The sequence below is a fragment of the Mustela nivalis genome (genome assembly GCF_964662115.1).
Source record: "Mustela nivalis genome assembly, chromosome: 3".
Taxonomy (NCBI): domain Eukaryota; kingdom Metazoa; phylum Chordata; class Mammalia; order Carnivora; family Mustelidae; genus Mustela; species Mustela nivalis.
In genome coordinates this window covers 133,301,315-133,315,627 of record NC_139022.1, presented here as the reverse complement: position 1 = coordinate 133,315,627, position 14,313 = coordinate 133,301,315, and the positions used below count along the sequence as shown (strand labels likewise).

General features: G+C 41.9%; 1 protein-coding gene across 5 annotated transcripts; it reads right to left on the bottom strand.

Annotated features, from left to right (window-relative positions):
* Nucleotides 1-1,595: 1,595 nt before the first annotated feature.
* On the bottom strand, nt 1,596-9,180 carry MED7 (mediator complex subunit 7). 5 transcript variants are annotated; one of them, XM_082725045.1, is made up of 3 exons: nt 8,856-9,180; nt 8,284-8,495; nt 1,596-2,967 (listed from the first exon to the last, which is right to left on the bottom strand). In XM_082725045.1, the coding sequence occupies exons 2-3, from the start codon at nt 8,369-8,371 to the stop codon at nt 2,249-2,251; spliced, it is 807 nt and encodes a 268-aa protein (XP_082581171.1). In that variant the 5' UTR covers nt 8,372-8,495; nt 8,856-9,180; the 3' UTR covers nt 1,596-2,248. The 5 variants fall into 5 exon arrangements, with proteins under 5 accessions (XP_082581171.1, XP_082581170.1, XP_082581173.1 ...); XM_082725044.1 differs by having other exon boundaries at nt 8,284-9,180; XM_082725047.1 differs by lacking the exon at nt 8,284-8,495 and having other exon boundaries at nt 8,767-9,179.
* Nucleotides 9,181-14,313: the final 5,133 nt, after the last annotated feature.

Below are 14,313 nucleotides of genomic sequence, written 5' to 3'. Positions count from 1 at the left end.
CATTCACGATAAGGCTGGTTTGTAAAGAGAATGGAGCTAACGGAAAGAAAACAGGAGAAACCGTGAAGAGACCTGAATTGAGTTTGAATCTCAGTTGCCCTGGAAATCCTCCCAGTTCTCTTCATAGTTTGTTCAATTTATCCTTCAACCATGCAACATGGTTATTTTTTTTTTTTAATTGGTCTTTTTCCTTCAACTAGGTTGAGCAGAGTGTACTAATATTTTTTTTTAAGATTTTTATTTATTTGACAGACAAAGATCACAAGCAGGCAGAGAGGTAGGCAGAGAGTGAAGGAGGGGAAGCAGGCTCTCTGCTGAGCAGAAAGCCCGATTTGGGGCTCAATCCCAGGACCCTGGGATCATGACCCAAGCCGAAGGCAGAGGCTTTAACCCACTGAGCAACCCAGGCGCCCCTGTACTATTTCTTTAACACACTGCACAGTCAGGCCATCTAGAGATTTCTTAAAACCAGTGCCAAAGCCCCACTCCATAACAATGAAATCAAAATCTCTGTAGTCTGGGAATCAGTAATTTTAAGAGGTGCCAGGCTATTCGAGAGATTTCACTTTGAGGAATCAGTCTATTAGGAATACTCACTGTAACTAGGTAGGCAGAGATGTATTTGACCCTCACAAGATCAAAAAACCAACTTTGAAACTTTTAACAACTATCAAACCACTAGTGTTCCCAAATCTCATTCTAATTACAGTTCACATTAGAACTCTCACTTAGTTTTGGGCAAGTGCCACCCAGGACCTCCAAGATTATATCCTCCAAAAGTCAGAATTTAAGATTCCTTGTGGAATTTTGACCCCTAATCCTCCCTACATATACACACTCTTCTATAAACTATGTTGTGACTCTTATAATGTTACCTGTTTTTTCCAGAATTGTAAAGCAGCCAAAAATTGGTTTAGTATCTCCTAGCCCAACACCCTCAAAGTTATAAAATGGTTAAGGCCATAGGAAAGAGACTTCTTTGGAGAGTTGTTCAAGTGTTGTGCAACATCCAGCTGCTCCCCCACAAGCATATGGGGGCTCCTCTCCCCGCTTCAATTTAATCTCGAGAGCCTGGACTGTGTCCCTAGTGTCCCCAAATCTGTATTAAACATATACAGGAAAATAAAAAACTGGCCAACTAGCTGCCCAATAGAGAGGCATCTACTTGGCAACAGTCTACACTCCTGAGATTTAAGAAAAGGATGCAGGAATGTTTCACATACAGAATAGGCCTGTGGCCACATTAAACTGAACTTTGCCAGCTCTAAGACTAGAAACCTCAACAGAGCAAATCCCTGAAGGGTGGTATACCAAGAACTGGGTAAGAAAAGTAGGTATCTGGAAAAGATACTATCTTTATCAGTGATGGACCCATATTTCATTGTTAAGAACTTAGTTCCATGGCTGAATGTAGACCCAGGAGGAGTGAAAAAACACAGACCCTGGTAGCCACATCTCAGGGGAACAAGCATCTCTAGTACACAATCCAATGGTCTGTTACCAGTTCCCTTCCCATTGCAGGCTTCCAGCCTTCGCGAGTCTGAGTATAGCTTCAAAGGAAACGTATAGCTAATTACATAGACATTTTACCAAAATGAATGTAACAAAAAGTAATCAAAAGATTTATTATCTGAGTGACTGGAAAAAAGTTAATAGACCTACTCAGGGTAGGAACAAGAAGCTGAGATAATCTATTTACAGAAGCAGTCAAGAGGAAAAATAAAATTGCTGTTTTATAACTCTATGGGGTTCCTCTCTTTTAACATGTTATACTATATTTTTAGAGATCAAGTAAGTTTTTAAGAAAAGTAAATCTGAAGATTTTATAATTTCACATTTATACAGCTCGATATCCTTTATTTATCTATCATTCTTAAAGCAACTGACAAATCTAGTTTTCAAAGATGAAAGCTTGCTATTACTGAGATCTTCAATGTTTTCTGCAACTCCAAATCCAGGAACGTTTCACACAATCCCAGAACTTTCCTTTTTAAGGTGATTACTCTTAATGTATACATATATAATCATTTGCCTATGCTTGCCACTTACAGACAGTAACGCCTCCTAAATGATGAAGCAGGAGTCAAGCCATTCACATGACTTCTAGTTATATCTCTTTTAAGACTCTCCAAAAGCAAAATAACGAATATATGACATTTACTGAAAAGAAAAGGAGAAAAGCAAAAAAAAAATATATATATATATATATATATATATATATATATATATATATATATATATTTATCCTTCATGGTCTTTCATTCATTTCATCAATTAGGACACACAGGGCAGCATCTTTCTCTATAATCTGGTCTCTCCTATGACCTGAATTTTCTCTTTGCTGTTCATTCTGTCCAGTACAATTGTTGCTATCATCAGCATCCATTGGTTCAGTTTTTACTCTCATCCCCGCTTCTGAATGAGGCAGATCATCAGGCAAAGATGCCAGGCAATTCTGAATCATCTCAATGACTCGCTCCAGATGCTTCTGAAACCGCTCAGCTGTTTCAAGGCGTTGACGTTTCTGCACCTCCATCATGACTCTCAATGTCTCTCTTGCTTGGTGGGGTCGGTATTCATTTATGAGATGATGCACATGTACAAAAAGCAGCTTAAGATCTTCCAGTTTCTCTTCTCGTTTTATACTCCCAGGGCTCCTTATCAAGATATCTAAGAGATCTAAGAAATTAATAAGAATAGACATATTGAGTTTTCTCAGTTCCTTCTTATGATCAAATTGCATAGGATGAAGCCGTTCAATGCCCTGGCTTTCTAAAGGGCGGATGATAAGATCATCACATTGGAACTGATTGCCAAACATCATATAACTGTCTTTTATTGGAGGTGGAGGCTTGGGAGCTAGGCCTTCCTGAATATTTTCATCTGTATATTCCTTGATGTACTGCATTGGAGGTGGTGGAAGAGCACTCACTTGTTGCGGCTCACCCATAGCGGAAGAACAAGAACCTGTGGAAATAAAACAAAGATTTAGAGTACAGCTACAACACAAACCTGTCACCTTGGGTGACTACAGACAGTATTTTCCTTTTTTCCCCCCCTGGCAAGTTTGGGGCCCAGGACAAAATGATCTTAGTTTCTAAAACAACATGGAAAGGCTGCCATCTTTTTCTAATTAGCATTATATCGCTAAACATCCAACGACTTCTCCTTCTCTGCTTAAGCCTTTCATTGGCACACAAAAAAATTTAAGTAGTGGGACACCTGGGTGGCTCAGTTGGTTGGACGACTGCCTTCGGCTCAGGTCATGATCCTGGAGTCCCGGGATCGAGTCCCGCATCGGACTCCCAGCTCCATGGGGAGTCTGCTTCTCTCTCTGACCTTCTCCTCGTTCATGCTCTCTCTCACGGTCTCTCTCTCAAGTAAATAAACAAAATCTTAAAAAAAAAAAAAAATTAAGTAGTGTATTTTTATCTATAAATAAAATCTGGATCCCATATCCCTCACCAGTTATGTCGTTTCTTTTTCAACACACTTCCCGTCTGCCTTGGCTTCTGTGAGCCTCCAGTTAGGTTCTCTTCCTACTTCACTGGCCACTCCCTCTCAATCTTCTCTACCACCACTCTGCTACCCAAATTTTAATGCTGACCTGTCTCAGAGGGTTGCTCTGAGGCCCTGTCCTCACTCTAAATTAGGGAATCACAAACTCAAGTGCCAAGGGGAGAACACTGAAGCACTCTGGGCAGGGATTCATATGAATTAAGCACATGCAAGCCAAATCTCAAAGTCTCCAGCCTTTAGCATTCATGTGAGAAAGAAGACTCACTGTTCCTCAGCTTCTTGATTTCTTAAAAGGCAGCAAAAACCCGTATTTTATGTAGATCTCTCAGTTTTTACTTTTTTTTTTTTTTTTTTTTTTTCTGGTCAGAGACAGTGAGCACAGGCAGACAGAGTGGCAGGCAGAGGCAGAGGGAGAAGCAGGCTTCCTGCTGAGCAAGGAGCCCGATGTGGGACTTGATCCCAGGACGCTGGGATCACGACCGAAGCAGAAGGCAGCCCCTTAACCAACTAAGCCACTCAGACATCCCAGAATCTCGGTTTTTAAATACTGGTAATTAATTCCAGAAATCATCAAGTTCTGTAGGTTCAAAAAGAACTTATCTACAACAATCTTTGTGGTCTGTGAGCCAATAATTTTAGAGCTCTGCTTTTTATTTTCCGTTGGGCAGTATCAGTCAATTCCATGGCTTTTATAAAACACCACTTCTACCAGTGGTTCTCAACAAACAACAATTTTGACCACCAGGAGATAAATGGCAAGGTCTGGAGATATTTTTACTTGTCACAACTGGGCGATGGAGTGCTACTGGTATCTAATGGATAGAGGCTAGGGTTGCTGCTAAACACTAACAATGCCTATGACCGCTCCCAACAATTATTCAGCCCTAAATGTCAACAAAATATTGTGCCAAAGTGGAGAAACCCTGTTTCTACCTCCAATCCAGACTGCCTGAACTTCTGGATGGCTCATAAAGCATTCAGACCGCACCCCCCCCCAAAAGAATTACCTCCTCTCCTCCCTACCATCACGAATCTATCAAGTCTTGTTGATTCCACACCTTCACTATCTCAAGTTCATCAATTCTGACCAAGCCACCATTTCTTCTCCAGGAATATAATCGTTTCCCCAGGGATCTTTTTGCTTCCATTACTGTTCCTCCACATAATAGCCAGCATAATTGTTTTCAACCATCATTCCTTCTCTTTCATTGTATCCTAGCAGTACTGTCTTTAATGTAGTATTTCTACACTATTTTATAACTATACCAACTTCTTCTGGCCTGAGGTCTTTCCATATGCTTTTTTCTCTGCTTCAGGCAGTAGCTTAAAATGTCACCTCTAAAGAAATAACTTAGTGGAATAGTAATCAAAAACAGATCCTACCTTTCTTCTTTTATCCTCTGAAGCAGTATTTGATTTCTCTCCCCGACCAGACTGTAAGTTCCATGGGGAAAGAACTCTTATCATAGTTCTATGTCTACAACCTTGCACACAGAAGCTTCATAAATATTTGTTGAGTAACTTCATTCATTTCAGGAGGGGTCCAAATCAGTGGAGTTTGGAAACTGGTACAAACATACTTAATGTGTATTCCCTCTTTTGACTGTTTATTGTTTGTCTTCTAATACAGGACAATGAGTATCCAGGGATGATGACTTTGACAACAGATAATATCTGTGTACATACTATGTGCCAGACAGTTTACTTTTCTCAGGGCTGTGAGAAAAACTGCTCTTTCCACTTTGGAGATGAGACAATTGAGGCTCAGAAAGGTTGAACCACTTGCATAAAGTCATAGATTAAGGAGTAAAGGATCTAGGGCCTAAAGATCTCAAACACTACACTACACCATCTTTCAAGGATAAACAAAAAACACTCCCACCATCCTAGTGTTGCTTACAACCTATCAAGGAAAACAGACAAAAAATAACTACCAAGTTTTGAGGCTAATACAAAAGACAAACAGATCTAATTACCAAAAATAAGTCTAAAAATTACATATAGGAAAATGTATCACAAGCAAAATTAAAACACAATCCCATTCTTCTGGGAAAGGAAAATGCTTGCAAGCTAACCAAGAGCAAATACTAGAAATTTTATTTTGATTTTTAAAACATTTTCTGACTCCATCCCCACCAGAAGGAAAGCACCAGGACTTCAGGAACTGCCTGTCTTGTACACAACTCCACCTCTAGCATCTCAACACCTAGAAGATCCTCAATAAAGACCCCGTGGATGAGTTTCGTTTTTGTTTTTTACCTCTATTTTTTAAAACCTAGAAAAACAAACAAAAGAGGACAAGGAAAATGCGTATGCTGAATAAAGGCAGGAAAATATTCAGACTAATACATTTCTAAAAGCAAATTTCTAAAAACGATGCTTTTCATCTAATAGACTATCAAGATTTCAGATATTCCATCATTCAACAAATATTAGAACACCTTCCATGTGATAAGCACTGGATTCCAGCAGAGGTCACACTATCCTTTTGATGTGGTTCTTTTGGAATGTTTTTGATCAGATTTGATGGTGTCCAGAGCCAAGGGCCAAGAAAGAATTCCTGAGACGTCTTTGGTGCAAAAGGTTGGGGACAGAACCCATGGACAGAAAGAGCTGGACTGGAGTCCTGAGGAGTGGTCCATTAAATACTTTCGAGTTGGGAGGGAGTTAGGGATAGGGTAAGCCTCCCAGGAAACAAGGTTTCCAGGACCCTGAGAAGGCTAGCTATTGTTAGGAAAGGTCATTTATTACTGGTTAGTAAAACCTCAGTCAAGAGACCCTTCAGATGTACATCAGTGGGTCATATACTTGGGGGATGACGGCTAACAAATATCTGGGGAGTAGAAACAAAGGAGGTTTCCAACAGAATTTTTATATGTTAAAGTAGACTCACAGGATCCTGGGGGTTGGGCTAAGGTTACCAGCTGCCCTTAGCAAAATATTAACATTAAGGCAGCTGAGTTCCTAGAGGAATGTCACCCTGCCTGTTTCAAGGCCTAGTCAGCAGGCCATAGGTAGCAAGGAAGTATAATGACTTTTTTTCTTTGTTTCCCACATCGCTCATACCAATATTTTTTATAGGAAAATTTCTAGAAGTAGAATTGCTGGCTCGAGGAATATCACCATTTAAACTTTTGATACTGCCAAATTAAATTCCAAATATATATTTGTTTCCTTTCTTGTCAGTTGTGTGTGAGAATTCTCCCATAATGTCTTGGGTTTTACCTGCCCAGTACCCAAGAGTGTTGTGGGGTGGCTGCAATGATGGTTTCTGTAAGAACTGGGGTTAGTGGGGTCTTTGCACCCCAACTGGTTTCCCTACAGGGCCAGAACAGCTAAGAGCCTGATTCTAAATCTGGGATGACATTCCCAAAGAAGAAAATGAGAGAAAGTGATGTGGAGAACAAAGGAGGAATGCAGAGAAAATTAAATCTTATAATCTGCAGCCCATCCACAAATACTTGAGATAGGCAGATTATAACACTCCTCCAGCAGCGTCCAATGCGTCTTTAACATATGAAAGTCCTTTTGGAACTTCCCTTTATTTCTCCCAATCCCAAGGTATAAACCCACTTGCTCCACGTAATCCTGGGTCAGCAGGCAGCAGCAGCCACAACTTCAGATCCTAACCTCCTTCCTACATCAGAAGCACATAAAAATGTGCATTAGAGGTGTTTAATGCAGCGATGTTTGAAAAGAAGTCGGAAATAATCCATGACTTCATCAATATGACTGCGTCAAGTATTTCTATATAACACAATGCAGCCCTTAAGGAAAAAAATTGGTAAAACTTCATGGGGGCAGGGTTAAAAACACTGTGTCCTGTTTACAACACAGGATAGCTGCCATCAGTGATAATCAACTTTTAACATAAATACAGAGTTACAGAAAGTTGAATGAAAAGTATAAAGAACATTCCATATTCTTCACCCAGCTCTCGAAATGTTAACATTTTCCCTCACTTGCCTTAGTGGTCTCCCTCAAATAGGAACGTTCCCTTACTACCAAAATCATGGAATTAGCACTGATCTGGTATTTCAAAAGCAATTTTAGACAGCCCAAGTTTCACCTCCCTCAGGCATCTTTCAGTTGGGGGGGTCCTGTTTCGTGCTTCCCAACACCACGGGCATGCCTCTCTTCACGCTGCCATTTTCCAAGGGCCAACTCCGTCGCAGGCACGTTTTAAATCCTCTGTCTTCCTACAAAGTCTATAAATTAAGTACTGCTGTCAACTTCATTTACAGAGGAAGCTCCCGAGTCTCAACGAGGGGAAGGGTTTGGCACCAGATCAAAAGGCTAGCAAAGGGCTAAAGCAGGGGCTTTAACCCACTGGGTGGGTTAGTAAAGGCTAGTAAAGGGGTAAAGCAGAGGCTTTAACCCACTGGGTGTGGGTTAAAGCCTCTGCTTTCAGCTCGGGTCATGATCCCCGGGTCCTGGGATGGAGCCCCGCATAGGGCTCTCTGCTCAGCGGGGAGCCTGCCTCCCTTCCTCCCTCTCTGCCTGCTTGTCATCTCTGTCTGTCAAATAAAGAAAATCTTAAGAAAAAGAAAAAAAAACGGCTAGTAAAAAGCACAGCAAGAATTCTTATCCCTGTCCTTTTCGTTACTCGGTACAAGCTCTAAGACAGCGAAGTACAGGAACTTGACAAGCCACAGAAGTTAAGTGTGTATCTGCATCGCTTCTCTCGAATGAGCTTTTCAGAGGCAAGGTCTTTTGTAAAGCCAGCGCCAAGCGTTACAGTGGGTTATCCGACCCCAGAGTCACCTTCCACAGGGCTTGTTTTAAGATAGAAGCTTAACCAAAAAAGGACGGCGTTCCAGGGTCCCGCCCCCAGACATGTGACTGGTTTCATTTACGGTGAATCCGGTCGCTGGAAAGCGGCTTTTTAAAAACTCTCCACACGAAGTGACCAGGCGGCTTGGGGTCGGCCGGCCTCCTCCGCGCCCCACTAACTCAGCCGATTTCAGGATCGCCGCCTGAGGAGGGAGGGCGGGGATGGTCACTGGCAGGTGACAAAGGCCGGAGGCTAAAGGACTCGCCAACTCCCCACAGCTTAGCAAACCAGCGGCGCGCAGGACGAGAACTCGGGTCTCCCAACCTGCGGTCGGGCTCGGCCTCCGCACACAGAGAAAGCCCCGAGCCCGAAGCCACCTTCCACCCGGCTCCCCACGAGCAGCAGCGAGGCGGCGACCTCGGAGGGACGCGGGAGAGGGAAGTCAGAGAGCATACGCCCCGCACCAGGCCTACCCCATTCCCAGCCCGCCCTGAGGAAGGCGCGGGGTCCGGGAGGAGAGATGCACGCGGAACCAAGCCCAGAGTCGTCGCCGCCCACTCACCTCAGCTCAGGGTTTACACTGGAGCCGCCTTCGCCTCCGCAACCGAAATCCGACTTCCGGCCGCCTCCTACAGGAAGAACCCCTGATGCTGTCTTTTGATTGGCTTAAAGAGCTGTCTTTTAGCCGAGGCTCTAGGCCCGCCTCCAACTAATCGCTTGCTATTGCGCCTGTGCATTTCTACTCCTGCTTGGGCGGTTTTGTTGCCTGCGGGATTGGAGATGGGGGCGTATGTGTTAGTATTTTATATCAGTAAAATTAGCAGTTGGTAAGCTTCACTCCTTATTTTTCTTGTTTTTTAACGCCTAGAATTAAACAGCGCATCCAAATGCCTTACATGCAAGTTAGAAAATACAGATAAACAGATCATTTTTAATTATAGCTGCTCTAATCCCACTGTCAAAAATAAAATTACATTAATTTTTAATCTGGAAATATTTGTCAACATGACTGGGAATCAGTAACGTTCTCAGTTTTCATTTCTTCACTATATATTCATATTTAATTTCATTGAGAAATTGAAACATGTCTAATTATATTTCCAGGTAACAGATTAACAAATATAAAAATTATTTTTTTCAGAGGTAATTTTCATAAGTCACAAATTTATAAATTCCTGGGAATCTTACAAGAGCATATTGGACATAAAAAATAAGGTTGTTATTCTGATAAAAGTTTTCAACTTTACCTCTTTAAGATTATTTGAATTTCATTTTTTACAAAATTATGGGGTTCCAAGTACATACAAAAGTAGAGAGAACTGTACTCATCCACCTTCAATGAGTATCTGCCCATTAGAACTAAACATTATTTCAACATGCGTCTCTGAAATAGGGCTCTTCATTTCCCCCCCCCCATAAACACAGAAACATTATTTCATTTAAAATTAAATTAGTGGGGCGCCTGGGTGGCTCAGTGGGTTAAGGCCTCTGCCTTCAGCTCAGGTCATGATCCCAGGGTCCTGGGATGGAGCCCCACATCGGGCTCTCTGCTCAGCAGGGAGCCTGCTTCCCTTCCTCTCTCTCTGCCTGCCTCTCTGCCTACTTGTGATCTCTGTCTGTCAAATAAATAAATAAAATCTTAAAAAAAATTAAATCAGTAACTATTTAAAAATCATGAAAATCAGGGGTTCCTGGGTGGCTCATTCAGCTAAGCATCTGACTCTTGATTTTGGCTCAGATCATGATGTCCAGGTCATGAGATCACTCTGTGCTCAGCGTGGAATCTGCCTAAGATTGTCTCTCCCTCTGCGCCTCCCCCTACCTTCCCTCTCTAAGGGGGGGGAAAAAAATCAAAATCAAGTGATTATTTGGATACCATTTGTTTCAGGATTCAATAAGCCTTTGTGACTGGCTGATATGTCTTTCAATTACCTTTTAACCTAAAGGTTCTGCTAAGTAATAAAAATTTAACCCAGTAAATTTGAAAGATCTAATTGGCTTTATTAATCTATTCATGAATCGGGCAGAATCCCATCTTGTAGGTAAAGGTGAGCTCTAAGGATGTGTACCAAATGGGAAGTTTTTATAGAAAGCAGGGTGGAGCAAAGAAGTTATTAGCAAAAGAAACTTTTGTCTTCCGCAAGGTCTGTTCCCTTAAGGGGAAGAGCAGGGGCTTTATTATGAAGATAACCTCATCTTCCTTTGGGAGTGAGGGGCAATGGTCCATGCCATAGATTACCTCATTTTGTGCTGACCAGAAAATTCCAGATTGATTGGTTTAAAATTTCACTCATTGACAAACCATGAGAGACTCTGGACTCCAGGAAACAAACTGAGGTTTACAGAAGGGAGGAGCGTGGGGGGTGGGGGTGGGGTAACTGGGTGATGGGCATTAAGGAGGGCACACGTCGTGATGAGCACTGGGTATTATACACAACTAATGAGTCATTGAACACTACATCAAAAACTAATGGTATACTACTATATGTTGGCTAACTGAACATAAAAAAGTAAAATAAATAAATAAATAAATAAATAAAATTCCACTCCTTGGGGCACCTGGGTGCCATTGGCTCAACTCGTGATCTCGGGGTCCTCGGATGGAGCCCCACACTGGGCTCCCTGCTCAGCCAGGACCTGACTCTCCCTCTGCTACTCCCTCTGCTTGTGTTCTCTTGGTCTCTGTCAAAAAAATAAATAAAAATCTTTACAAAAAATTCAGATCAAAAACAAAAATAAATTTCTTCTCAAAAAAATTAAAGGTTAAAAAAATAACAAAATTCCATTCCTGGAAAAGTTGAAACTCCTATTAAGTCTTAGATTGCTATCCTGTGGGCAATTGACTCCACCTTGGACCGGGGTGGTCTTCTTTTCTTTTTTTATTTTTCCATTTTTTTAAAAGATTTTAGTTATTTATTTGACAGAGATCACAAACAGGCGGAGAGGCAGGTAGAGAGAGAGGGAGAAGCAGGCTCCTCGCTGAGCAGAGAGCCTGATGCGGGGCTCAATTCCAGGACCCTGGGATCATGACCTGAGCCGAAGGCAGAGGCTTAACCCACTGAGCCACCCAGGTGCCCCTATTTTTCCATTTTTAAAAAGATTTATCTATTCATTTTATTTTTTTTTAAGATTTTATTTATATATTTGACAGACAGAGATCACAAGTAGGCAGAGAGAGAGAGAGAGAGGAAGCGAAGCAGGCTCCCTGCTGAGCAGAGAGCCAGATCCCAGGACCCTGAGACCATGACGTGAGCCAAAGGCAGAGGCTTAACCCACTGAGCCACCCAGGCACCCCTATCTATTCATTTTAGAGAAAGAAAGCACAGGGCGCACCAGTGAGCAGAAAGAGGGACAGAGAGAGAGAGGGAGAGAAGCAGACTACAGGCAGAGCATGGAGTCCACCGGGCTGGATCCCACAACCCTGAGACCATGAACTAAGCCAAAACCAAGAGTCAGGTGCTTAACCCCTTTGTGGTTTTTTTTTTTAATAGCCTTCTCCATCTCAGTTCTCCTCTCCCCTCATACCAATGTATTTGTTGAAGAAATCCATTCACTTGCGAGTGTACCCCATTCAGACTCTTCTTCCCAAATAGGACCAATGCTTTTCCAGGGTTTTAGGATTCTTGTCTCACAGAGTCAAAGAATGAATCTCATTGACACAAAAGAGTGAAGTGAAAATTTATTAAGTGAAGGTGAGAACAGAAATGAAAGAAAAAAGCTCTCTAGAGTGAGAGGGGTCCCAAATGGGTTGTCACTGTGGCCTTTTACTGGCGGTCTTTTATTGAGAACTGACCAGGAAGACTGTGGCCTTGAAAATCTTGTGTGGTCTTGGTTTAAGCAAGGACTGTTGATAACATCCTTAATGGCTTACTTCTTTGAGGTCTGTCAGTTTCTGTGATTACAAAGTAGCTGGCGGGTGGAGAGGGGCAGCACTCCCTAACATTCAGGGCCAGGCAGTCTGATCTGTTCCCTTTCTCTCTGGTTTTGTACACCTCCGCGTTTCTCCACATGTTGGATTTCTGTGAGCCTGGTCATGTAGGCCCTGTGGGAGCCACCTCAGTGGGGTCAGGGGCCTCCTATCTTTCCTGCCTGGATCTTAACCCTCTCCTTATTCAATGTGACCCACCCCAGGCCCTCCCATGGTCATTCTTAGTCCTCGTTTTACTCCAAGCTCAGCCACATTTGGCACGTTTGATCCTTTGAATTGTCCCAGGACTGAGTTCTCACTTCTTGGTGGGGTCTCATCAGGTGATAATAACCAGGTGATATCCAGGCCCTGGCAACACACTCTCCTTTGTCCTCAGGCCCCCCCACCCAACACTATCACACACTTTTACTCAATGGCACTTCACTCAATTGCAAAGACTCAGATCTAAAGATGTTTTGTTCTTTTTTTCTCTGATACTACCATACCTGCCTGTTGTATTACTTTTATTTAGAATGAGTAAAAGTCCCAAGCATAACCAATTTTCACCATTCCTACTGCTATGGTCCTAGTCCATGCCACAGGACTAGAAACCGGACTTCTGAAATAGACTTCTAAATGGTCTCCTTGCTCCTACTCTTGTCCTCCCCTGGCCTATTTATCACAGTCTTATAATAGAAGATTATCTTTATTCAGAATTCTCCAAGGTTTTCTATCATACTTACAATAAAAATCTAATATCCTCACAATGGCCTATATAAGGCCTTAAAAAACCCACTCCTTGGCTCCTTCCCCAATATAATTTCCCACCATTTTTTTCCATGCTCACTCTTGTCCAGGCCTTATTTCTTTCCCTCAAAATTGCCACCATAACTCTTGCCTCAGGGGCATTGTATTTGCCTGGAACTCTCTTCCACAGATGTTGACATGCCTCACTTTCTCAGTTCATTCAGTCTCTGTCAAATGTGACCTTCTCAGAGAGGTCTTTCCTGGTCACTATATAAAATAGTAGTTTCCCTAATCATTCTCCTGGGGGATGCCCCAATCCCTTTACAATGCAGTATCCTTTCTTCATAGAACTTATATGTGATACCATATTATGAAGTGATATCATATTATGTGATATCATATTATGAAGTATTTTTATTTATTTTTATTGTTTTTCTTACCCATCAAATTACAGGGTTCATGAGGGTAGGGACTTTGTTTCATTCACTACTACATTCTCAGCACCTAGAACTGGTGGCTGAAATGGGCAGGTACTCAATGGACATTTATTGTATAAGTAACGAAATGAATTCAATCACATTTTCAAATGAATTCACAATGTGACATTGAAGGATAAATCAGTCTATTTAGCCAAAGCCCCATTGTGTGAAATTATATTCCTCTAAATCTTTGCTATTATGAATATACTGGATGAACATCCTGGTGCATATCTGTTTGTACATAATATCCATTTTTTTTTTTCCTTGAGATAAAGTCCTGGAACTTGAGTTGCTGAACCCATAGGTGCAGTGTCTTTTGGGTAATAGCAGGATCAAGGTTAGAATCTATAACTCTTAACTCTCAGTCTCGTGTTCTTTACAATAAACTACAAATAAATAATGGTATGAAAGTCATATTGTGAAAGGGGCTAGTGAAAATATACCATGTAATAAATTTTTATTTGTGTGGCGATATTTTCAGAATCTGAGTGGAAAATTTACTCCTTAAAGATGCCTCCTATAGCTTTACAAGGAATATGTCCATGAAACAAATAGTCTACTGTGCCCAGCACTGTTCTAGAAGGTAAAAAAGACAAAGCCTTGCCTTCTAATGGAGAGACACAGACAGCAACATGGAAACAAGTAAGAATTTCAGATAGTGATAGGGATATGGGGGGAAAAGATAACATAAAATAATGTGATAATTATGTGGTTTGGGGGTAGCTACTTTATTGAGGATGATCAGGGAAACCTCTCCCCCAGGTGACTTTGGAGATAGGACATGAACGATGACAAGTAGACAACCATGCAAAGACCTGGAGCAAAGAGCCCAAGGCTGCCATGATCTTCCCGAGTTACAGAGACAGAGGGGGCCTACGTGCTCTCTA

Bases quoted from the DNA above. Each gene is read 5' to 3' on its own strand.
- MED7 (XM_082725044.1), bottom strand. From the start codon at position 8,371: ATGAAACCAGTCACATGTCTGGGGGCGGGACCCTGGAACGCCGTCCTT. The intron at 2,968-8,283 runs GTGACTCTGGGG...TTATTTCCACAG, and splicing joins TAAAACAAGCCCTGTGGAAG to GTTCTTGTTCTTCCGCTATG.